This window comes from Dasypus novemcinctus, chromosome 2, assembly GCF_030445035.2.
Source record: "Dasypus novemcinctus isolate mDasNov1 chromosome 2, mDasNov1.1.hap2, whole genome shotgun sequence".
In the NCBI taxonomy this organism is placed as follows: Eukaryota; Metazoa; Chordata; class Mammalia; order Cingulata; family Dasypodidae; genus Dasypus; species Dasypus novemcinctus.
In genome coordinates this window covers 148,899,650-148,924,322 of record NC_080674.1, presented here as the reverse complement: position 1 = coordinate 148,924,322, position 24,673 = coordinate 148,899,650, and the positions used below count along the sequence as shown (strand labels likewise).

At 41.4% G+C, this 24,673-nt stretch overlaps 2 protein-coding genes across 9 annotated transcripts in view; both read right to left on the bottom strand.

Moving 5' to 3' along the window:
• LOC101426922 (protocadherin alpha-C2) overlaps positions 1 to 24,673 on the bottom strand; it is a 220,423-nt gene that overhangs the window by 147,267 nt on the left and 48,483 nt on the right. The window contains exon 1 of one of the 8 annotated variants that reach the window (XM_058285823.1): positions 11,566 to 14,161. The exons of the other annotated variants lie outside the window; for them this stretch is intronic. Within the exon in view, the coding sequence (XP_058141806.1) occupies positions 11,566 to 13,998 (2,433 nt within the window). The 5' untranslated portion in view covers positions 13,999 to 14,161. Of the gene's footprint in view, positions 1 to 11,565; positions 14,162 to 24,673 lie in introns of those variants that run through there. 8 annotated transcript variants of the gene reach the window in all.
• On the bottom strand, positions 14,026 to 24,668 carry LOC139439857 (protocadherin alpha-12-like). Its single transcript, XM_071218164.1, has 2 exons — positions 22,182 to 24,668; positions 14,026 to 14,256 (listed from the first exon to the last, which is right to left on the bottom strand). Exons 1-2 carry the CDS (start codon positions 24,549 to 24,551, stop codon positions 14,026 to 14,028), a joined length of 2,601 nt encoding a protein of 866 aa, XP_071074265.1. The 5' UTR covers positions 24,552 to 24,668.

Genomic DNA, 24,673 nt, shown 5'->3' with positions numbered 1-24,673 from the left:
AAAAAGAAATAAAAGTCATTCAAATTGGAAAGGAAGAAATAAAATTTTCACTATTTTAGATTACATAATCCTATATGTAGAAAGTCCTGAAAAATCTACAGTAATGCTTCTAAAATTGATAAATGAGTTCAGTAAAGTGAAAGAATGTAAGAACAACATGCAAAAATCAGTAGCCTCTCTGTAGCCTAATAATGAGCAGTCTGTGGAGGAAATCAAGAAAAAATTCTATTTACAAGAGCAATTAAAATAACCAAATATCTAGGAATAAACTTAACTAAGGATGTAAAGGACTTGTACACAGAAAAACTACACAACACAGCTAAGGGAATCCAAGAGAACCTAAATAAATGGTAGAATATCCATGTTCATGGATTAGAAGACTAAATATCATTAAGATGTCTATACCACCTAAATTGATTTACAGATTCAACACAATCCCAATAAAAGTTCAAATATCATTTTTTACTGAACTGTAAAAGCCAATAATCAAATTTATTTAGAAGGATAATGGGCCCTGAATAGCCAAAAACATCTTGAAAAAGAAAACAAAATTGGAGGAATTATGCTACCTGACTTTAAAGCATACTATAATACAAAGCAAGAGTGGTCAAACTGCGTGGCACTGACACAAAGATAGCTATTCTAATCTATGGAACTAAATTGAGAGTTCAGATATAGACCTGTGCATAGTCAGCCTACTGATATTTCCCAAGATCACCAAGCCCACTCAACTGAGATAGAATAGTCAATTCAACAAATGGTGCTTGGAGAACTGTATATCCATATCCAAAAGAATTAAAGAGAACCACCATCTCACCGTCTACACAAAAATTAACTCAAGATGGATCAAAAACCTAAATATAAGAGCCAAGGTCATAAAGCTCCTAGAAGATAATGTCAGGAAGCATCTATGAGATCTTTCAGTAGGAAATGGTTTCATAAACTTTACACCCAAAACATGAGCAACAAAAGAAAAAAATAGATAAATGGGACCTCAACACTAAAAACTTTTGTGCTTCAAGGAGTCTGTCAAGAAAGTGAAAAGGCAATCTACTCAATGGGAGAAAATATTTGGGAACCACCTATCTGATAAGGGCCAATATCCAATATATACAATGAAATCTTACATCTCAAAAATAAAAAGACAACACATTTAAAAATGGGAGAGAGATGTGAATAGACACTTTTCCAAAGAGGAAATACAAATGGCTAAAAAACACACGAAAAGATGTTCAGCATCACTAGCTATTAGGGAAATGCAAATCAAAACTACAATGAGATATCATCTTACACCTACTAGACTGGCTGCTTAAAAAAAACAGAAAACTACAGGATTGGGTAGGATGTGGAGGAAGAGGAACACTCAGCCACTGCTGGTGGGAATGCAGAATGGTGCAGCAATTTTGGAGCACAGTTTGTTGGTTCCTCAGGAAGTTAAGTATAGATTTGCCAAATGATCCAGCAATCCCATTTATAGAAATATACTCAGAAAAATTGAGAGTAGGGATGAGGACAGATATATGTTCATCGAAGCATTATTCACAATTTCCAAAAGTTGGAAGCAACCAATGTGTCCATCAGTGGATGAATGGATAAACAAAATGAGGTATATACACAGGATGGAGTATTACTCAGCTGTAAAAAGTAATAAAGTTTTGACACATGCAATAACATGGACGACTCGCGAAGACTTTTATGTTGAGTGAAATAAGCCAGTACTAAAAGACAATTATTGCATGATCACACTGGTATGAGCTAAGGATATTGAGCAGACTCACAGAGGTAGAGTCTGGAACACAGGTTACCAGGAGATAGAAAGGGAGTAGAGAGTGGTGAGTTGATGCTCAATCTGGACAGAATCCATGACAAGGTGGATGAGGGAGGTTTGGCAGTGGATGGGGTAATGGTGGTGCAGTTATGTGAGTGGGGTTGATGAACCTGGAGTGAGAGTGGGGCTGGGGGGTGGGGTGAGCTATACACAAAACTGGAGGGAGGGCTAGAGGAACAAGTGAACTCTGGGGAGATAGAGGACTGTGTTGAGAATACAACAGTGGGAGTGTTCTTTGGACAACCATAGCAAGGGAGGGTCACTGATGCAAGGTCATGGTGGTGGGGGGATGTATGGGGAATGGTGCACCTGGGGCATGCCTTTATGGAATATGAATGTGTTCTTGTGGTCCTAGGGTGTTATCTCAATGGGTGGAGACATACACAATAACCAACAAAATATTAAATTCTCATCCTGGGGTATCCTGCTACATTCTCTAACAGAGTGGCAAGAATTTCTATAGAGTACATAAGGAGTACTTAATAAAAGAAAACAGACCAATATGCCAAACCCTCATTATTAATGCTTGTATTTATGAATCTTATTCTTGTAAAATTGAAGCTTAGCCAAATATTATCTATTGCCTAAGAATTACCACCTGAAAAATTCTTTGTTACTCAAACGTGGCCTCTGTCTATGCCAAACTCAGCAAACATACTCACTACCTTCCCCCAGCCTGGGCCATGACTCCCAGGGATGACCCTCCCTGGCACCAAAGGATTATAACAAGCACCAGCCAGTGATGCATTTGGAAAAAGATGTTGACCAAAAATGGGAAACATTAAATAAAGAGTTTTTACAGCCAAGAGATTTCAAAGTGAGGTGGGAGGTCACTTCGTGCACATCTCAGGCAGATCTCACTGACAGCCACAGCAAAAAAAAAAAAAAAATCCTCAAATGGGTGTTCCCGAGGACTATAGAGACATCTGGACACTACAAGCTAGGCACACAACCCCATGAAATCAGCACCCAAACACCTACCCTCCAGTTAATTGGACTCACCCAGGACAACTAACAAATTGATGATAATGGACAACCCCCATCCCCAAAAGCAAAGGTTATCTACAACTGCAAGCAAAACAGTTCCTTCCTCTGCCCCATAAGACCTAGCCCCCTCTCAATGTGAAGCAGAATATGCATCATCCCAAAATCCTCAAGATGGAGAAATGAACAAACATAAGGGAGAAATGCAACCATGGATCAAAGTAGACATTATTATTGTAGTAAAGGAAAAACTTGTAACACTGATATATAGGCAATGGTTACCAGAGGTTCTGAGAGGAAGAGAGAAGAGTAGGTAGAACGTAGGGCATCTTTAGGGCATTGGAATTGTGCTGCATGAGATTGCAATGAAGGATACAGGACATTATACATTTTGTCAAAGCCTATAAAATTATACAGTGCAAAGTGTACACCATAATGAATACTATATATCATGATTAGCAGCAATGCTTCAATATTTATTCATCAATTTTAATGAATATACACACTAATGTAATATGTTATTAATAGGGAAAATGTGAGGGGGGTGGGTATATGGGAACCCCTAAATTTTCTATGTAACTTTTCTATAATCTAAAATGTCTTTTAAAATAACTTTTTTTAAAATAAGGGAGAATTTTTAGACTTCCAGATAAACAAGAGCTGCCTTACAAGAAATGCTAAAGGGAGTCCTTCAGGTAGATAGGGAAAGGACATTAGACAGTAACTCAAAGATGTATGAAAAAATAAAGACCTTCAGTATACGTAATATATGGGTAAATATAAATGTCATTATAATTGTATTTTTAATTTGTAATGCTCTCTTTTTCTTCTCATATGGCTTAAAACTCAAATACATAAAAATCATAAATCTTTATTATTGGCATAAAGCATAATTTGTGACAAGAACAACATGAATAGGAGGGACAGAGGGATATAGGAACAGAGTTGTGTAGGCTATTGAAGTTAAATTGGCATGGCATCACTATAGACTAAATTGTAATAAATTTAGGAATGTAAATCTATTAAAGGTAACCCCCATGATAATCCAAAGAAAATATTGTAAAAATCTACATAAAAGGAAATGAGAAATGATTCAAAATGACCATTATAAAAGATCATCTAAACCAAAAAAAAAGAAGGCAATAATGAGGGGGAAAGGGACAAAAAAGGTAAAAGACATACAAAAAAACAATTATCAAAATGGCAGAGGTAAGCCTTGCCTTATCTGTAATTACCTTAAATTTAAATGGATTAAACTCTCCAAGCAAGAGGCATAGACTGGCAGAATGGATAAAGAAGCATGATCTAACTACGTGCTGTTTACAAAAGATTTATCTTAGCTCCAAAGATACAAACAGGTTGAAAGTGAAAAGGATGAAAGAAAATATTCCATGTAAATAGTAGCCGAAAGAGACCTGGGGTGCCTATAATAATATGACAAAATATATTTTAAATAGCAAATCATTACAATGGACAAAGAAGGGCATTATATATTAATAAATGGGTCAAGTCAACAAGAAGATATACTAATTATAAACCTATATGCACCTAAAAATAGGATCCCCAAAGATATGAAGCAAACATGGACAGATTTGAAGGAGAAATAGAGGATTTTACAATCTGAAGATTCCAATACTCCACTTCCAATATTGGATAGGGCATCTAGACAGAAGATCAATAAGGAAACAGGATCTGAACAACACTATGAACCAAATAGATATAACAGATCTAGAACACTTCACTCAACAACAGCAGAATACATATTCTTTTCAAGAGCACATGTATCATTCTTCAGGATAGATCATATGCTAGGGCACAAAAGAAGTCTCAATAAATTTTAAAATATTGAAATCATACAAAGTAACTTTTCCAAACACAATGGGATGAAGCTAGAAATCAATAATGAAAGGAAAACTGAAACACTTATAAATTTGTGGAAATTAGGACCAAAGAAGAAATCACAAGAAAAACTAGAAAATACTTGAGATGATTGAAAATGAAACCACAACATACAAAAACAAATGAGATGTACTCAGAGGGACATTTATAGCTATGAATGCCTATATTTAAAAAAAAGAAAGCTATCAAATCATTACCCTACTTCACATTTGGGAGGAACTAGAAAAAGAAGAAAAGTAAACCCAAAGTTAATAAGAGGGAATTAAGATTAGATCAGAGATAAAATAAATAGACAATAAAAAAAAACAATTAAGAGAATAGGCAAAACTAAATGTTGGTTCTTTCTTAAAACCATACAATTTTTATCTAGGCTGATAAAAAAAGGAGAAAAGATGCAAAATCAGAAGGGAAAATGTTGCTATGCCTACTGACCTTACACAATTAAAAAGGATTATAAGAGAATACTATGAACAATTGCACACCAACAAATTAAATAACCTAGGTTAAATGGAAAAATTCCTAGAGAAACACACATTATGCAAACTAATTCTAGGTTTATTAAGAAATTCTCAACAAACCGGCAACAAGTACAGAGATCAAGTCAATAATCAAAATCTTCTCCCAAAGAGTATGGGCCATGATGTGGACCATTGACTATGAGGTGCAGAGGTGCCCAAAGATGTACTTACCAAATCCAATGGATGTGTCATGATGATGGGAACGAGTGTTGCTGGGGGGGGGGGGGGAGAGGTGGGGTGGGGGGGTGGGGTTGAATGGGACCTCACATATATATTTTTAATGTAATATTATTACAAAGTCAATAAAATAAATAAAAAATAAATTTAAAAAAAAAAAAATCTTCTCCCAAAAAAAAGTTTAAAACCAGATGGCTTTTCAGCAGAATTCTACCGAACATTTAAAAAATAGTTAGCACCGATCCTTCTCAAACTCTTCCAAAGAATTCAAGAAGAGTGAACACTTTCTAACTCATTCTATGAGGCCAGCATTACTCTGATACTAAAGCCTGATAAAGACATCACAAGGAAAGAAAATTATAGACCAATTTCCTTTATTATAAATGCAAAAATCCTTAACAAAATACTAGCAAGCAGAATCCAACAGCATATTAACAAGATTATGCACCATGACCAAGTGTAAGGGTGGTTCAACATATGAAAATCAACCAATGCTAATAGACCACATAAACAGAACAAAGGAACAAACATATAATTACCTCAATAGATGCAGAAAAGCACTTGACAAAATCTAGCATCTTTTCTGCATTAAAAAAAACACTCAGACATCTAGGAAGAGAAGAGAACTTTCTCAACAGATAAAGGCCATTTATGAAAATCCCACAGCTAACATTATATTCAGTGGTGAATGATCAGAAACAAGACAAGGATATCCACTTTCACCACTGTTATTCAGTAGAAGTTCTAAGCCAAGCAATTCAGCAAGTAAAAATAATAAAAGGTATCCAAATTGGGAAGGAAGAAGTAAAACCATCTCTATTTGCAGATGATATGATCTTATATATAGGAAATCCAATGGAATGCACAAGTAAAGTCCTAGATCTAATAAACAAATTCAATCAAGTGTCAAAATGCAAAAATCAGTTGTATTTCTATACCTAGCAATGAACAATCTAGAAAGGAAATTAAGAAAACAGTTCTATTTATGATGGCATCTAAAGGAATAATATATCTAGTAACAAAAAGTTTTAGGAGGTACCAGGTATTGAACCCAAGACCTCATACATGGGAAGCAGGTGTCCAACCACTGAGCTACATATGCTCCCCAATGAGAGTTGGTTTTTTTCATTTGTTTGTTTTGTTTTTAGGAGGTACCAGGTATTGAACCTGGGGCCTTGTGCATGAGAAGCAGGAGCTCAACCACTTAAGCTACATCCACTCCCTCTAGGAAAAAATTTAGCCAAGGATATAAAAGACTTGGACCTAAATAAATGGCAAGATATCCCATATCCATGGACTGGAAATCTTAATATCATTAAGATGCCAATATTTCCCAAAGCGATCTATCAACTCAACAGAATCCCATTCAAATTCTACCAACCTTTTTTGCAGAAATGGGAAATTGAACCTTAAATTCATGTGGAAATCCAAGGAGCTATGAACAACCAAAACAATTTTGAAAAAGAAGAGAGTTGTAGGATTTGCATTTCCTGATTTCAAAATTTACTACAAAGTTAGTCATCAAAACGGTGTGTTATTAACACAAGGATAGACAAATAGGTCTTTGGAATTCAACTGAGAGTCCAGAAACAGGCCCACACATCTATTGAAAATTGATTTTCAACAAGGTTGACAAATATATTCAATGATGAAAGAATAGTCTCTTCAACACATCTAAAGACTGAAGTTGGATCCCTACCGCATACCATTTAAAAACATTAAGTCAAAAATGGTATCAAGGAAAAAAATTACAAAGAAAAGGAAAGGTTGGGAGTAAATGAATATCATTTAAAATTCTCAAAGGCTAGGGCTTGGATTTTAACAAATACTCCCTTTTATTATCCACTAGTTCTGTAATATTTCATCTCAGATTCACTTTTTTAATTGACAAAAATCAATTATGCCAATTGCATAACAGTATCAAATACAGGGTTTCATAGAAAGCTTCAACCTGAGCTTTATGTTACAATGCCTGGGAAAAAATCTAAGCTCCTAACATAATTTACTGAAATATAATTAGTTATCTTTTTGTAGTAACAATTTATGTCCTGTATTAGAGATGAGATTCTTTCTGGTACTGCTTTTGAAACCAAGGGTAAAAGGGTAGTTGTGGAGGGCACACCATGGCAGGGGCTAGTTGAGGGACACTGGAACACTGTCAGCTCAGTCATGGCCCAGTCTTTTCCACATACCTACTTTCAAAGTCATTTAGGTATATAGAGCCTTATTTCTCACCTAATGATTGTTTCTGGCTACTTTGTTTCTTTGTTTTGCATGAAATGGGAATCAAACAACCAAAAGAGGAAATACATTTTCTTTTTTTAGGTACCAGGGCCAGGGATTGAACCCAGGACCTCCTCTGTGGGAAGCTGGCACTTAAAGGAATTAAGCAAAATGTTGGCTTCGAATTTCAGAAGTTACTTTGAAATACACATACTTTCGCATCCTTTTTTTTGTCTAAGCATCTTCATACATATACGTATACACACACACACACGCACACACTTTTGTTGAGAAGTTATGTTGTAGCATTGGATTTTTTCTCCCCCTAGAGATGGTTCTTCACTCAGGGATTTTTAAAAGTTGGAAATATTTTTTCAAGATAACAATGGTACTCAAAATAATGAAAGATGGTTCCCATTTTTTCTGTATTTCATTATTTTAAAATTTTAATTTTCTCTAAGACACTGCAAGTAACATCTGAACCATGCAGCTTTTGTACCTTAAACAAAAACTCAGTGATAACCAGAATTTACTCTATTAAAAATGTTATTTTTGAAGGAATATAAGTAGATTACGGGTCTAAGCACAAGCACTAAAACCATAAAACTCTTAGAAGATAACATAGGCACTAATGTTCATGACCTGGGAGTTGGCAATGGATTCTTAGATATGACAAAGTATGAGAAACAAAAGAAACAATAGAAAAATACGAAAAATCAAAATTAAAAACTTTTGTGCTTCAAAGGCTGTTATCAAGAAAGTGAAAAGGGGGAAAACGGACTTTGGCCCAGTGGTTAGGGCGTCCGTCTACCACATGGGAGGTCCGCGGTTCAAGCCCCGGGCCTCCTTGACCCGTGTGGAGCTGGCCCATGCGCAGTGCTGATGCGCGCAAGGAGTGCCCTGCTACACAGGGGTGTCCCCCGCGTAGGGGAGCCCCATGCGCAAGGAGTGCACCCATAAGGAGAGCCGCCCAGCGCGAAGGAGGGAGCAGCCTGCCGAGGAATGGCGCCGCCCACACTTCCCGTGCCGCTGACGACAACAGAGGCGGACAAGGAAACAAGACGCAGCAAAAAAAAAAGAGACAGAAAACAGACAACCGGGGGAGGGGAATTAAATAAATAAATAAATAAATCTTTAAAAAAAAAAAAAAAAAGAAAGTGAAAAGGGGGCGGCAGAGTTTGCTCAGTGGTTAGGGCAACCGTCTACCACATGGGAGGTTCACAGTTCAAACCCCAGGCCTCCTTGACCCATGTGAAGCTGGCCCATGGGCAGTGCTGATGCGCGCAAGGAGTGCCGTGCCTCTCAGGGGTGTCCCCCGTGTAGGGGAGTCCCATGCACAAGGAGTGCGCCCCATAAGGAGAGCCGCCCAGCACGAAAGAAAGTGAAGCCTGCCCAGGAATGGTGTCGCCCACACGGAGAGCTGACACAGCAAGATGACGCAACAAAAAGAAACACAGATTCCCGTGCCGCTGACAACAACAGAAGCGGACAAAGAAGACACAGCAAAATAGACACAGAGAACAGACAACCGGGGTGGGTGGGGGGGGGGAAGGGAGAGAAATAAATAAATAATTCTTTAAAAAAAAAAAGAAAGAAAAGAAAATATGACAGATAAAACTCAAATAGTCAGGAATAAACTTAACCAAAGATGTAAAGCACTTTTATTCAGAAAACTGCAACTCAATGTTAAAAAGAAATCAAAAAAGGCCTAAATAACTGGAAGAATATTCCATGCTCATGGAATGGAAGACTAAATATTATTAAGACATCAATTCTACCTAAATTGATATACAAATTCAATGAAATTCCAATAAAAATTCCACTAGTATTTTTTAATTGAAAACATGATTATGAAATTTATTGGAAAGGTAAGTGGTCCTGAAAAGTCAGAAATATCAAAAAGGAAAAGTGAACTCTCTAGACTTTAAATTATATAACCTAGCTATAGTGGTAAAAACAGCATGGTACTGGCATAAAGACAGGCACATAGAACAATGGAACCAAACTGATGGTTCAGAAACAGACCCTCACATGTATGGTCAAGGGATTTTTAAGGTGTCTGTCAAACCTACAAGCTTGGGCAGAACAGTCCATGCAACAAATAGTGCTGAAAGAACTGGATATCCATAGCCAAAAGAAGGAAAGAGGACCCCTATCTCACAGCTTATCCAAAAATTAACTCAAAATGGATCAAAAACCTAAAAATAAAAGCAATAACCATAAAACTTCTAGAAGAAATTATAGGAATATAGCTTCAAGACCTGGTGGTAGGTGGTAGATTCTTAAAGAGATAAGAGGAAGACTGAGAAGAACTACCGATGTTTAATGTATGTAGCAGTTTTAATTAGCTTTACTGTAAAAGTGTGAAAATGTATAGAGTGGGTGGTAACACATAGTAACAGCTAGTTTATAAATGGGGATATGGTTGAAAATAATAGTCTAGGTAAGTAAATGCCAATTAACAGAATGCTAGAGAATATTCTAGGAACATAATAGCACAGTAAAGCAGGAGGTGGATGAAAATTGTGGTTGATGGTACAGATGCAAGAGAGTCCTTTGTTAGCTAGAGCAAATGTACATCACTATTGCAGGATGGTGGGAATGTGAACAAGCATGGGAAAGGTACAACTGGACTGACTTATGTACTCTGGTTAGCAGTAATAATATAGTATTCTTGGATCTATACCAAAGATGTACTGTGTTAATAATGGGGCAGTAGGGAAAATGTGTGCCAAATGTACACGGTAGACGTGGTAACAATCAGGTGATATTATATTATCTGTAACAAATGTTCCACCACAGTGTGGTGTGTTGACAGAACAGTGTTGTTTGGGAATTCTGCACATCTGCATGATTGTTTTATAAGTTTACAACTGCTGTCATAAAAAAAATATATTTAAAAAAATAATAATAGGGTGGGTTGGGGGGGATATACCAAATATAAGATAAGGACTATAATTAGTAGTAAGATTTTGACAATAATCTTTCATAATTTGTAACAAACATCTCACGACAATGCAAGGTGTTCATGGAGGCTTGATGTAAGGGACCCCTGTATAATGTTATGCATGTTTGCTTTGTAAGTTCATAATTTTTACTATAACTTATTGTTTATGTACGTTCATACATAACTGGTGTAAAGATAATAATAATTGGGAGTTGGGGGAAAATACTTTGGTTAGTAGTAATATTTTGACAATGCTCTTTAATCGTTAGTTAAAAAGGTTTAACAACAATATAAGGTATTAGTGGTAGGGTGAGGTGCGAGAGTCCTGTATGATGTTATGTATGTTTGTTATGTAAGTTCACAACTATTACTATATACTTAATGTTTATGTATATTTATGTATGAGTGATATACTTCAGTAAATTTTTTAAAATATATCAAAGGAAAGTCACAAGTTTTTTCATATCAATACCTGAGAGGGAAACTCTAAATGTGCCTAGAGAAAAAGGCAGAGGGACTGAGCAAAAAATTTTTAAAAAGAAAGAAATGCACTTTTAAAAAGGTAATTGATGAGAAGTTATGAAATCTATGAGAATAATGTATGTATCTGGGCATAAGTATAAACAAAATAAAGAGATTAAAAATTTTTAAATTAAAACTAATCTCATTAAAACAGTTTCTATGTTTTAAAGTCCTCCTGACAATGCAATTTCTTGTAAATGCTTACACACAGAATAAACACAAACTTTTAAGAATACAACAAAGACAAGTAACTAGTGTTATAAAAATTACGTTATGGGATCTGAATTAAGATTTCTCTCTGAAGAGGAATCCAACCCATAATGTCGATGACAGGGTCGTTAAGTGACATGAAAAGGAATAAAATTTAAGTTTAAAAAAAAATAGTTTAAAAACTGGGACATAAAACATCGTAAAAGATCAACTCTGAGGAAGGCCGAATCGTACTGCAACTTTAACTATGAACTCACCTCTTGCAAATATTCTGAATCACCTTCTCTCCGGCAAGTTGCCTCTGCAGAACTCAGGCAAGGAGGGACAGAGGGGCTGAAGGCCATGAGGTCGGCCTTGGGCGGCCCCTCCCCAGAGCACACCCTCTGCCGCCTCTGCTGCGACGACGACCAGCTCCCGCCCGCGCTCGGGCACACCAGCGTGGGCTTCGCCGGCCCGCACGCGCCCCCTGCCGGCGGCGCCGAGCAGCGCAGCGCCGTGTACAGCAGCAGCGTGAGCACCAGCAGGCTGGACACGGCGCAGATGGCGACGATCAGGTACACGTTGACGTCCAGCAGCGCCGCCTCGGCGCCCGCCGCGCCCGCCGACGCCCGCGACGACGCCTTCAGCGCCTGGCCGCTCTCCACCAGCGACAGCAGCACGGTGGCCGTGGCCGCCAGCGCCGGCTCGCCGTGGTCCTTCACCAGCACCAGCAGGCGCTGGCGCGGCGCGTCCGCCTCGTCCAGGGCGCGCGTCGTGCTCACCTCGCCCGTGTACAGCGCCACGCGGAACGCGCCGCGCGCGCCGCCCGCCGCCGCCTGCAGCTCGTACGACAGCCACGCGTTGTAGCCCGCGTCGGCGTCCACCGCGCGCACCTTCGCCACCACGTGGCCCGCGCCCACCGACCGCGGCACCAGCTCGCTCAGCGCGCCGCCCGCGCCGCCGGCCCCGGGCGGCAGCAGCAGCCGCGGCGCGTTGTCGTTCTCGTCCAGCACGAACACCTGCAGCGTCACGTTGCTGCCCAGCGGCGGGAAGCCCGCGTCGCGCGCGCTCACCTGGAACTGCAGCAGCTCCAGCTCCTCGCGGTCCAGCGGCTGCAGCGCGTACACCTTGCCGCTCTCCGCGTGCACCGACACGTAGCTCGACACGGCGCGCTCGCCCACCCTCCGCTCCACCAGCGAGTACGACACGCGCGCGTTCTCCTGCGCGTCCGCGTCGCGCGCCGACAGCGTGAAGATGTGGCAGCCCGGAGGGTTGTTCTCCTTCACGAACACCGTGTACTCGGGCTGCGCGAAGGCCGGCGCGTTGTCGTTCACGTCGGCCACCTCCACCGACACGCTGGCCGAGGCCCACAGCGGGGGCGAGCCCCCGTCGCGCGCTGTCACCACCAGCTCGTAGGCAGACGCGCTCTCGCGGTCCAGGGCGCTGTCCAGCACCAGCGAATAGTAGTTCTTGAAGGTGGACACCAGCTTGAAGGGGACGTGGGGCGTCAGGGTGCAGGTCACCTTTCCGTTGGCCCCGGAGTCGCGGTCGGACACGCTGATCAGGGCGATGACAGTGCCCAGCTGAGCGTCCTCCTTGATGGGGAGTGACAGAGAAGTGATGGTAACCTCAGGGACATTGTCATTTACATCTAGCACTTCCACCAAAACGGTACAATGACCCACCATAGGAATATGACCCTTGTCAATTGCCTCCACCGGTATTTCATACGATTTATTTTCTTCGAAATCCAGGTTACGCTTTGTCCTAATTTCTCCAGTGTTGGGATTTATGACAAATGCATACGCCACAGCAGGCGATACAGGCCTTCTGAAAGCGTAGACTATGTCTCCATTTGTACCATCGTCAGGATCTGTGGCATTTAACTGAATCACTAATGTTCCATTGAATGCGTTCTCTAACACTCTCACTTTATAAGTGAATTTGTCAAATTCTGGAGCGTTATCATTCACATCCAGCACCGTGATCAGCAGCTGAACTGTGCCGGTCAGCTCCGGTTTCCCTCCATCGCTAGCTGTCAATAATAAATCATGTTCCTGAATTTCCTCTCTGTCCAATGATTTCCTCAACACCAGTGATAATGAAGACTTTTGTTCACGATTGTTTTGTGTGTCCAGAGCGAAATAGTCGTTTGGACTGAGTCGGTAAGTCAAGGCTGAATTTACTCCAATATCTGCATCCGTTGCGCCATCTAGTGGGAACCGCGTGTCCGGGGGTCTTGATTCTGCAATGCCTATTCTTTTCTTACTTTCAGGGAACACCGGCGGGTTGTCGTTAACGTCCTTCACCTCCACCTCCACGTGGAAAACCTGCAGCGGCCTGTCCACGATCACCTCCAGGTGGATGCCGCACTCCGCGCTCCGCCCGCACAGCTCCTCGCGGTCGATCCGGGAATTCACAAACAGAATGCCGTTCTGCAGATTCACCTCCAGAAGGTCCCCGCGGCTCTTGGACGCCACCCGGAACAGGCGCGGCACCAGCTCCGCCAGCTCCAGCCCCAGGTCCTGCGCGATGCGGCCCACGAAGGTGCCGTGTTTGGCCTCCTCGGGGACGGAGTAGTGGAGCTGGCCGCTCGCCGCCGCCCAGGCTGCGAGGAGCAGGAGCGCGAGCGGCAGAGGTGGGGCTCCTGCACCTTCTCGCCTCCAAAACAGCATGGTACACTCAAAACGCTCGAGAGACATGTGTAGCATATAGAACACCTTACAATAAACTCTCTCTTAAGGCCCAATTTTACCGCCTTCTACTGCGGGAGAGTTCGCGAGGGGCTTTCCGCTCTCTGCCCAATTCTCTGAGGAAAGTGAGAAGCTGGTAGCTCTCGTCGCGGAGACATTCTCAGTAAAGAGCGACACCGTGCGTAAAAATGTGTAAGTGTAAGAGTCGCTCAGTCTCCATATTTCCCATTCATGTTGGTTTTTCCTTGCATTTCCTGACTCTTCACTGAAAATACCCTATTTATGATTAAATGTTTTCCTTTCCAGAAAGTATAAATCACTATTCTGTTCAGTGTCATGTTAGTTGATAATTGGTTGCTGAGTTTCATTTCCCCACAAATTTATTTTTGTATGTGTAAAAATTCCATGCAGAATTTTAGAAGAAAGAATATTCCACATTCACATTGAGATCATCGGTCTCTGGTCTGCATAGCCAATGTTCTTTTCCTGTAATTTTTTTTTCGTAATCTCTTTACACAATACCATTGACTCCAAATCCATTCACTTAGAATTAAAACAGATGAAAACGGAAAATATTGGTAGGTGATACATTAGATTTTTAAAAATACATCATATTTGTAAATGTGTAAATTGCCCCCAATATGACTATGAAATGTGGATAAATATTTGTACTGTATTTTAAAGCAAGTGTCCACTCAAAATATATGCATGGTTTTGTACATGAGTGTGTGTGTGTGTGTACATAACCATACAATACTTTAAACTATTTAAATGGAACAATGTTTTTAAGTTCTGAATTCCTTTGTATAAAATATTTACCATGCCAAGAATTAGCATCCTATGTGTTAATAGAATTTAAATTACTAGCAATAGGTTAGACTTCCCTGATTTCCTCCCCATCTTACATCATCATTGCTTGGGAAAACCTTACTATCATTTAAATTGACTCTGGTTTTCCAAGGAACAACAGTAAGAAGAGATATTAAAACATCTTTGGCAAAGAAGACAGAATGGAATCCTACTTTCATGTACTGCTATAATCAGACTTTCCATGCCACAAAGTTCCAGGCCAATTCACACTCTGGTAGCATAGCCCCAATAGTTATCTTGCCTGTCTCTTCAGAAAATCATAACTGAGCTCAATTCTGTGCCTTTGCTCCCCTCTGAGATTGGATCTGGTATTTAGTATTCTCTTATCCACATCATCAAGATTTATCTTTCAGTCATCTAAAACTGTTCCATATTCAGAACCTCCAAAACTAAATAGTCATCTGGTTAAAAATTCTTCCACCTCTCCTGCTCCCTTATTATAAGGAATAATAGGAATAATCCCTTGATTCTTCCTAATTCTTCTTGTCCATCACCTGACTTTACTTGCCTCTCCACCTAACCTAGACTACATAGTCAACTATTTAAAATATGTCCTTCCAGATACCCTAGAATGCCGCACCTACTTACATTACTCGTCTAATCTTTAATCCCCAATACAGGTAACCTAACTACACATTTTTCTCCATTCCTCCTATTGGACTTCTCATAGTAAGGAAGTCACTTAATCATAATAACTGCATTCTCTACAAGTTTATTCTCACCTTTACCTCAATTGGGCACTAAAGTGAATTAATAATTAACTCATTTCTCAGTTCTTTACAGAATTTCGCCATACTCTTCCCTCTTCTTCTCAAATTCCCAACCTCATTCCAAGCACCTCATTCTCAGATTACTTACCCATACAGAGATAAGTTATCCGATATGAACTGAATGGCTCTCTTCTCATATCAACAATTCTCTTTATAGTCTCTCTTCTTCTGCACTACTAATTCAAAGGAAAAAACTATCCCTACTTTAAAGGCAAACCCTATGCTTTTAAACATTAATTATTCTCTATTTTTCTCTTTTTTATATATTTTCATCTTCATCCTCTCTGCCTTTCTCATCTTCAGTATCTTCTTTTTCACTTGTTTCTTTGCCTCAAACTAAAAACACTGAAGTATCCCTAACTAAAATATGTACACTACGTGTATGTACATATGTACACTATATATACTATATGTACACTATTTATGTATATATACATACCTATTTAATCTTTCTACATCTGAAAAAAATTCACCTGTTCTGTTATTCTCTTTCCCGTCACCTGTAACTTCTGTTTATTTTATATATTGCACTTTGAGTTCCATGTCAGCTGCCTGCTGTCTACTCTCCCTATCATGTTAAGCCTTACTCTAAAGGGTTGAATGGTGGCTACCCAAAAGACATGTCGATGTCCTAATCCCCAGAACTTGTGAATACTGTCTGATATGGGGAAAGATGTGATTAAGTTTAGGATCTTAAGCGGAGGAGTTTATCCTGGATTATCCTGGTGAGCCCTAAATGCAATTACATGTAAGACAGATACACTGAGGAGAAGACACCTAGAAAAGCCGGAGACAATGTGACCACAGAGGCAAAGACTAGAGTGGTGTGACTACAAGCCAAGAAACCCCAACAGTCACCAGAAGCTGGAAGAGACAAAGGATGGATTCACCCCTAGAGGAAGCATGGCCCTCTGACAACTTGATTTTGGACTTTTGGCCTCCAGAACAATGCAAGAATAAATTTCTATTATTTTAAGCCACTCAGTTCATGGTAATTTGTTACAGCAAACCCAAGAAACTATATAACCTACTTACCCAAATTCTTTACTTGGACACATTGTTTTTCATTTTTCAATATCTCTCTTGGCAATTTTATCCTTTTATGGATTTATATATTTTCTCTGATTTATATATCATTCCCAAATCTACATCTGTCATCTCTTCTGAGTTTAAGACCCTTATTTCCAATCATAATGCTATCTTCCTAGAACCTTAAGAGCAACATTTTCTTAAGTAGATTCTCCATCCCCTACTCTCCATTCCCTAAATGCACAGACACAGAGTAACTCTTTCTCCAGTTCTGTTCCACATGTTGGTTAATGAAAATTTCATCCTCTAAGTTGACCAAGATAAAAAGTTTGGTGAATCTTCTACTTATGACTCTTTCTTGTCATTTGTATTGTCAGTCATTATCTAGTAGACTCTACTTAAGCAATGCCTTTTGTACTTGTTTCTATTGATTTCTACTATCATAATTTAAGTCTCCATTACTTGATACCTAAATTATTATAAAAGATTCTACACTAGTGTCTGTGCCTTCAGAATCCACCCAGCTCCAATCTTTCAAGCATATATTCACCACAGAAACTTCTGCTTATTTTTTCACATTTATCTCTCCATCTGTAATACTTTCCTGTTGAAATGTTATCTATCCTTCCAGGCACTACTCAATAAAATATTGCCAAATCTCTGTAATCTACCCCCACTTCTAAGATGGATGGAATTACCTAGGCTGTACAGTTCAATATCATCTATTATTTTTAAAATTGATTGAGCATATACTATTTCAACCAAAGAGAGAATAGTAGGCAAAATGCTGGAAAACCTTGTCTACCAGGATGGAGAATTTAAGGTTTTATTGTCTGGTTAAACAGAAGACTCCATATATTTTTGTGGATTACATTTCAAGATGTAAAATGCACTTTAGAAAATTCACCTGGTAATAGGCACAGAGCAGTAGAATATCCTAACGGGTTTGCCAGACTCCAAAAATGGCTTTGAACCACTTGTCACTATCTATATGGCTTAAGTTTCAGGTTTCTTCAGGTAAAATGGGGATGATATTTATTGCTCCTGCAACATAAAGCTGACTTTATAATTAAATGATGTAATGCAATCTTAGAACAGGGCCTGGAAAATTATAGATCAATAAGCATTCTTATATTTTATTGAATCCAAATTGCCATTAATTGTAAAATGCACCATTATATATATTCCATCAAGAAAATAAAACAGCCAATTAAATTGTCACAAGCCAGCCATTATAAGAGGCTAAAATATTTTAAAAATTGATTAGTGTTTACCATATTTTGTGTAAATAAGGTAGCTAATCCCATTTTAAAGAAAGGAAGAACTCAGTGTGAACAATAACAGAAAGTTATTCATCTTTGAATCAAAGACATAGACTTAATATAATATCTGAAAGGAAGTTGTACTGAAATTAGAATGTGATGAAGGAGGCTATTTAATAACCTAAGCACATGAAGAATAGTTAATAGCTAATGCTATATGGAAACTCTTTGCACTATTCTGCAACTTTTCTGTAAGCCTGAATATATGTCTAAAATAATGAGATATACAAACACCTGGCCAGTTTTTACTCTAACATAGTAGAAATTTTCAAGGCCAACCATTTGTAGGTAGTATAATAAATTATAGAATGGGAAAATAAAATTAAAATCTCAAACAATAGTACATCAAGTTGAAATGATGTTTTCTCTTATTGTCATATCAAGTTCCCTCTCTCCAACAAACAGAATTGGCTACTGAAAATTTACTACTTTATAGGAAGAGAAAAACATGATTAAAAGATCCCCAGAAGAATTGAATTGAAACCATTTTTATCATTATATTAATAGAGCAAAAGCTTTTTGACCCTCGAATGAGTAATTTTATGATCCTCCTTTATTCCAACGTTAACTTTAATTTTCAAATATATTTGTTCCTTAAGACTGAGCTTCCTCACTTAAAAAAATTGGAATAACACTATTTAGTTTGGAGGGTTGGTATGACAAGTGGTTGACAAATTGAGAGTAATGATGTCTCACCCACTCCCTGGTAAATAATAAATACAAAATAAAAGTTAGTTTCCCTTTTTACTCTGTTGCTGAATTCAGATAGGAACTTTTTATCCAATTTTATATTCTTGGAAAAAATTCAATAGTAGTTTCATATTTTCAGAGTAAGGGAATAAGTTGGCTAGTGAACAAAGTGCTTAGGAAAAAGCAGTAAAATTACTTGTGACTAAAGACTACTCATTATTCTTGCATGCTAAATTGTAAAGGAAAGAGGATAAAAGGAAATATTATCAACCAAACACACTAATTAGAAATTACTTAAAATAGGTCTAGCAGTATACTTGCACCTAAAATGACAACAACTTGTCTTTTTTTTTTTTTACAGTTTTTTTTTATTGACTTTGTAATAATATTACATTAAAAATATATATATATGTGAGGTCCCATTCAACCCCACCCCCCCACCCCCCCTCTCCCCCACCAACAACACTCGTTCCCATCATCATGACACATCCATTGGATTTGGTAAGTACATCTTTGGGCACCTCTGCACCTCATAGACAATGGTTCACATCATGGCCCATACTCTCCTCCATTCCATCCAGTGGGCCCTGTGAGGATTTACAATGTCCGGTGATTACCTCTGAGGCACCATCCAGGGCAGCTCCATGTCCCAAAGACGCCTCCACCTCTCATCTCTTCCTACCTTTCCCCATACCCATCGTCCACCATGTCCACTTTTCCCAATCCAATGCCACCTCTTCTATGTGGACATTGGATTGGTTGTGTCCATTGCACCTCTATGTCAAGAGGAGGCTCAGATTCCACATGGATGCTGGATGCAATCCTCCCATTTTCAGTTGTAATCACTCTAGGCTCCATGGTGTGGTGATTGTCCTTCTTCAACTCCATCTTAGCTGAGTGTGGTAAGTCCAATAAATCAGATTGTAGGTGCTGGAGTCTGTTGAGGCTCAGGACCTGGCTATCACATTGTCAGTCCAGAGATTCAAATCCCCTAAATATATCTTAAACCCCAACATTAACTGCACCTCCAGCACATTAGCATGAAAGTCTTATGAAGGGAGATCCCATCTGAGTCCAGATTCATCACACATAAACACCATTTCCAAAGAGGGGCCATCTGCCCTGGTAGTTAACCCCATCGGCCATGACCATAACTCTCATGGGTCTCTTTAGCCTTCAAAGGAACCAATATCTGGGGGTTGTATCTGCTTTATCTGTCTCTCTGACTCTGCTCAGTTGTGCATGAGGGCAATCCTTCTGCCAGCCTCCAGACTCTTTTTTAGAAACTCGTAGCCATATAAACTCATTTCTCCTTTCCATTTCCCCCTTACTTTAGGTCAAACAGCATTTTAAAGTCATGTTATTTTATGTAGACATGGATATTCTGCTGATCCGCATTGAACCTTCCGTATAAGGTCCTTTTCCAGTTGCATCATCAGTTGGTAGTTGATAGTGGTCCCTCGTTGCCAGGGAGGCTCATCCCCGGGTGTCATGTCCCACGCTGGAGGGAAGGCATTGCATTTACATGCTGAGTTTGGCTTCGAGACTGGCCACATTTGAGTAACATGAAGGCTGACAGGAGGAAATTCCCAGGCACAATGTTGCTCTAGGCCTTGTTCTTATTTTAGGTTTATCAGCTCACAAGCATAGTCATTAGCATCAGGGGCTCACTGTTGAACCCTCACTCCCTCCCGGTCCCCGCCGCTGTACCTGGGAGACTGTCGCTGCTCCCCTAGGGACCACGACAGAGCACCACTGGCCAGGAACCCAGTACCCCCCCTGCTGTGGTTTTTAATTGTTGCCACTATGAGTATATCCAATCATTACCATGCACCCTGGACATATGTTCTGTACAGCTCCCTGTCAGCCATATATCACCTGTCATTGGTATCCCATACCAGTATCCCTCCATTGCCATTGTTGAAACACTCTGTGATCCAGAACTCCCCGAAATTTGAAGCCCAATATAATGTCATGGTCCCTTACTAGGGAATGGCATATAGCAATGGGTTTAAAGGATAGATAAAGAACTTGGATAAAGTTAGATAAAGAACTTAGATAAAGAATGTTGATTTGAAAAAATTCCACATCCTATCCTTTTTTTTTTTTTCCCCCCCTAATTATTCAGCATTTCTTCACAGGAGTCCTAGACCACAGCAATGCATATATATAATATACAGCACTCCCACACATCCACCAGAAAACCTTTTCCCTTCCACAGTGATACTCTTACGCCCTATTCATATCATATTTACTTAAGGTGATGTACAGAGTCTGAGATATTAGCTTTCTAACAAGGTAACATCTGTGCTTACATTATGGTGCATACTTTAGGATACACAGTTCTTTACATTTTTAGTTATCCTATAACAACTTGTCTTTTGTATGCAATTCACATTGTGTTATCTAGTTGATTGATAAACCATAAAATAATATTAGGTTAACATAACTAAATTTAAAACGTGGTATCTCCTACATAAGTATAAATTTTTGGAATAAGTATTTAAACCATCTACTCTTTTCAGGGACTAAATACTTTGGTTTTTAGATAAAATGTGGTTTTAAAGAAAAATATTTATTATTATGGAATATATACAAGAAAAAGGAGAAATGTATATAGGTAATATGAGGGAAATAACACCAGCAAGATTTATTAAATACTCATTATATGCCAGCACTGTGCTTAGCTTTATCCCCTCATTCAAACCTCCTTATTACAAGAACTGCGGTATGTCTGCAACAATATTGAATGATACCTTTTTTAAAAGCATGGTTGTATGTGTAGATATAAATATATGTATATACATAGCTATAAAAATATAGATAGAGGTTAGAGAGAAAAAAAACACAAAATTTGGGGCAGTAGATGTGGCTCAAACAGTTGAGTCCTGCTTCCCACATACGAGATCCCGAGTTCAATCCCGGTACCTCAAAAAAAAAAAATGTAAACTTTAATTGGGGAATCCCGCTATTGGTATCTGGGAACCTTTTACGCTCTTCTTGCAATTTTTCTGTAATCTTTAAATCGTGTCCCAATTTTTTAAAATTAAGAAGTATCAAACATCTGACGAGCTTTAACCCTAACGTACTAATATTTTTCAAAGTTACTGATTCTTACATAATAGGGCAAATGATAAGATGGAAAAATGAAGAAGTGTGGCCAACCATATCCCCCATTTTAAGTATTTCATTCATTAAAAGCAATGCTGGGGGAGTGGATATAGCTGGAGTGGTTGAGCGCCTGTTCCCACATGTAAGAGGTCCCGGGTTCATTCCCAGGTACCTCTTAAATACACACACACACACACACACACACACACACACACAATCTGGGCAAATACAGCAGGGTTAAGAATAACTATGAATGATTATACGACACAATTATACCACAGAAGAGGAATTCGTGGTTTACGGGAGAACATTAGGAAGAGAGAAAAAACAAACAGGACAAATGACGTGGTTTTAACCTACAAACAAGTACTGAAAGGAAAAATACATTTGAACAATAACTACGACTTACTTTACTAGAAGCACTTAAACATTCTTCTCGTGTCTGCGGAAAGCTGGGGCTGAAGGCCATGAGGTCGGCCTTGGGCGGCCCCTCCCCAGAGCACACCCTCTGCCGCCTCTGCTGCGACGACGACCAGCTCCCCGCCGCGCTCGGGCACACCAGCGTGGGCTTCGCCGGCCCGCACGCGCCCCCTGCCGGCGGCGCCGAGCAGCGCAGCGCCGTGTACAGCAGCAGCGTGAGCACCAGCAGGCTGGACACGGCGCAGATGGCGACGATCAGGTACACGTTGACGTCCAGCAGCGCCGCCTCGGCGCCCGCCGCGCCCGCCGACGCCCGCGACGACGCCTTCAGCGCCTGGCCGCTCTCCACCAGCGACAGCAGCACGGTGGCCGTGGCCGCCAGCGCCGGCTCGCCGTGGTCCTTCACCAGCACCAGCAGGCGCTGGCGCGGCGCGTCCGCCTCGTCCAGGGCGCGCGTCGTGCTCACCTCGCCCGTGTACAGCGCCACGCGGAACGCGCCGCGCGCGCCGCCCGCCGCCGCCTGCAGCTCGTACGACAGCCACGCGTTGTAGCCCGCGTCGGCGTCCACCGCGCGCACCTTCGCCACCACGTGGCCCGCGCCCACCGACCGCGGCACCAGCTCGCTCAGCGCGCCGCCCGCGCCGCCGGCCCCGGGCGGCAGCAGCAGCCGCGGCGCGTTGTCGTTCTCGTCCAGCACGAACACCTGCAGCGTCACGTTGCTGCCCAGCGGCGGGAAGCCCGCGTCGCGCGCGCTCACCTGGAACTGCAGCAGCTCCAGCTCCTCGCGGTCCAGCGGCTGCAGCGCGTACACCTTGCCGCTCTCCGCGTGCACCGACACGTAGCTCGACACGGCGCGCTCGCCCACCCTCCGCTCCACCAGCGAGTACGACACGCGCGCGTTCTCCTGCGCGTCCGCGTCGCGCGCCGACAGCGTGAAGATGTGGCAGCCCGGAGGGTTGTTCTCCTTCACGAACACCGTGTACTCGGGCTGCGCGAAGGCCGGCGCGTTGTCGTTCACGTCGGCCACCTCCACCGACACGCTGGCCGAGGCCCACAGCGGGGGCGAGCCCCCGTCGCGCGCCGTCACCACCAGCTCGTAGGCAGACACGCTCTCGCGGTCCAGGGCGCTGTCCAGCACCAGCGAATAGTAGTTCTTGAAGGTGGACACCAGCTTGAAGGGGACGTGGGGCGTCAGGGTGCAGGTCACCTGCCCGTTGGCCCCGGAGTCGCGGTCGGACACGCTGATCAGGGCGATGACGGTGCTAGGCTGAGCGTCCTCCTTGATGGGGAGTGACAGAGAAGTGATGGTAACCTCAGGGACATTGTCATTTACATCTAGCACTTCCACCAGGACTGTGCTATGCCCTGCCATGGATGGAATCCCTTTGTCAATGGCGTTGACCTGAATTTCATATGAATTATTCTCTTCAAAATCCAGCATCCCGTAAATTCTGATTTCACCTGTTTCTGGGTTTATTGAAAACGTACATTTCTCGCTCTCAGGCAAAATCATTCTGATTCCGTAGGAAATTTCTCTATTTGGTCCTTCGTCTAAATCCGAGGCGTTCAGCTGAATCACCCTGGTGAAGTTTCGGGCATTTTCTAACAAAGTTACTTTATAGACAGGCTTATCAAACTCTGGAGCGTTATCGTTCACATCTAAGATGTTTATCTGAATCTGAACCAATCCTGTTAACTCCGGCTTACCCCCATCGGTGGCTGTCAGAAATAATTTAAGCTCTGAAGTTTCCTCTCTATCCAATGACTTCCGAAGAACTAATTCAGGTGATACGCTTTTATCGTTTTTTGTTATTATTTTAAGCGCAAAATGCTCGTTTAGATGTAACCTATAGGTCAAAAGAGAGTTTACACCAATATCCGCATCAGAAGCGCCCTCTAGAGGAAAATGAGAGTCCAGAGGGGCAGATTCAGAAATAAATACCTTTTGTTCTCTTTGTCTGAAGACCGGCGGGTTGTCGTTAACGTCCCTCACCTCCACCTCCACGTGGAAAACCTGCAGCGGCCTGTCCACGATCACCTCCAGGTGGATGCCGCACTCCGCGCTCCGCCCGCACAGCTCCTCGCGGTCGATCCGGGAATTCACAAACAGAATGCCGTTCTGCAGGTTCACCTCCAGAAGGTCCCCGCGGCTCCTGGACGCCACCCGGAACAGGCGCGGCACCAGCTCCGCCAGCTCCAGCCCCAGGTCCTGCGCGACGCGGCCCACGAAGGTGCCGTGTTTGGCCTCCTCGGGGACGGAGTAGTGGAGCTGGCCGCTCGCCGCCGCCCAGGCTGCGAGGAGCAGGAGCGCGAGCGGCAGAGGTGGGGCTCCCGGGCCTCCTCGCCAGGAACACGGCATTGCAGATAATGAGGGCTTCTCGGTCCAATTTAAGGGACTCTCACACAGAGTCTTTTATGAGTATTCGCCCTTTTAGGTACATAGATATTTAGTAAATTCTACCAGCACTCGGTCAATGCGGA

What these genes read in the sequence shown, in the direction of transcription:
- LOC139439857 (XM_071218164.1), bottom strand. Translation starts at nt 24,551, where the DNA reads ATGCCGTGTTCCTGGCGAGGAGGCCCGGGAGCCCCACCTCTGCCGCTC. An exon ending in GTTTAAGTGCTTCTAGTAAA is followed by an intron (nt 14,257 to 22,181) that starts GTAAGTCGTAGT and finishes AATCATAAATAG; the next exon opens with GGTATTTTCAGTGAAGAGTC.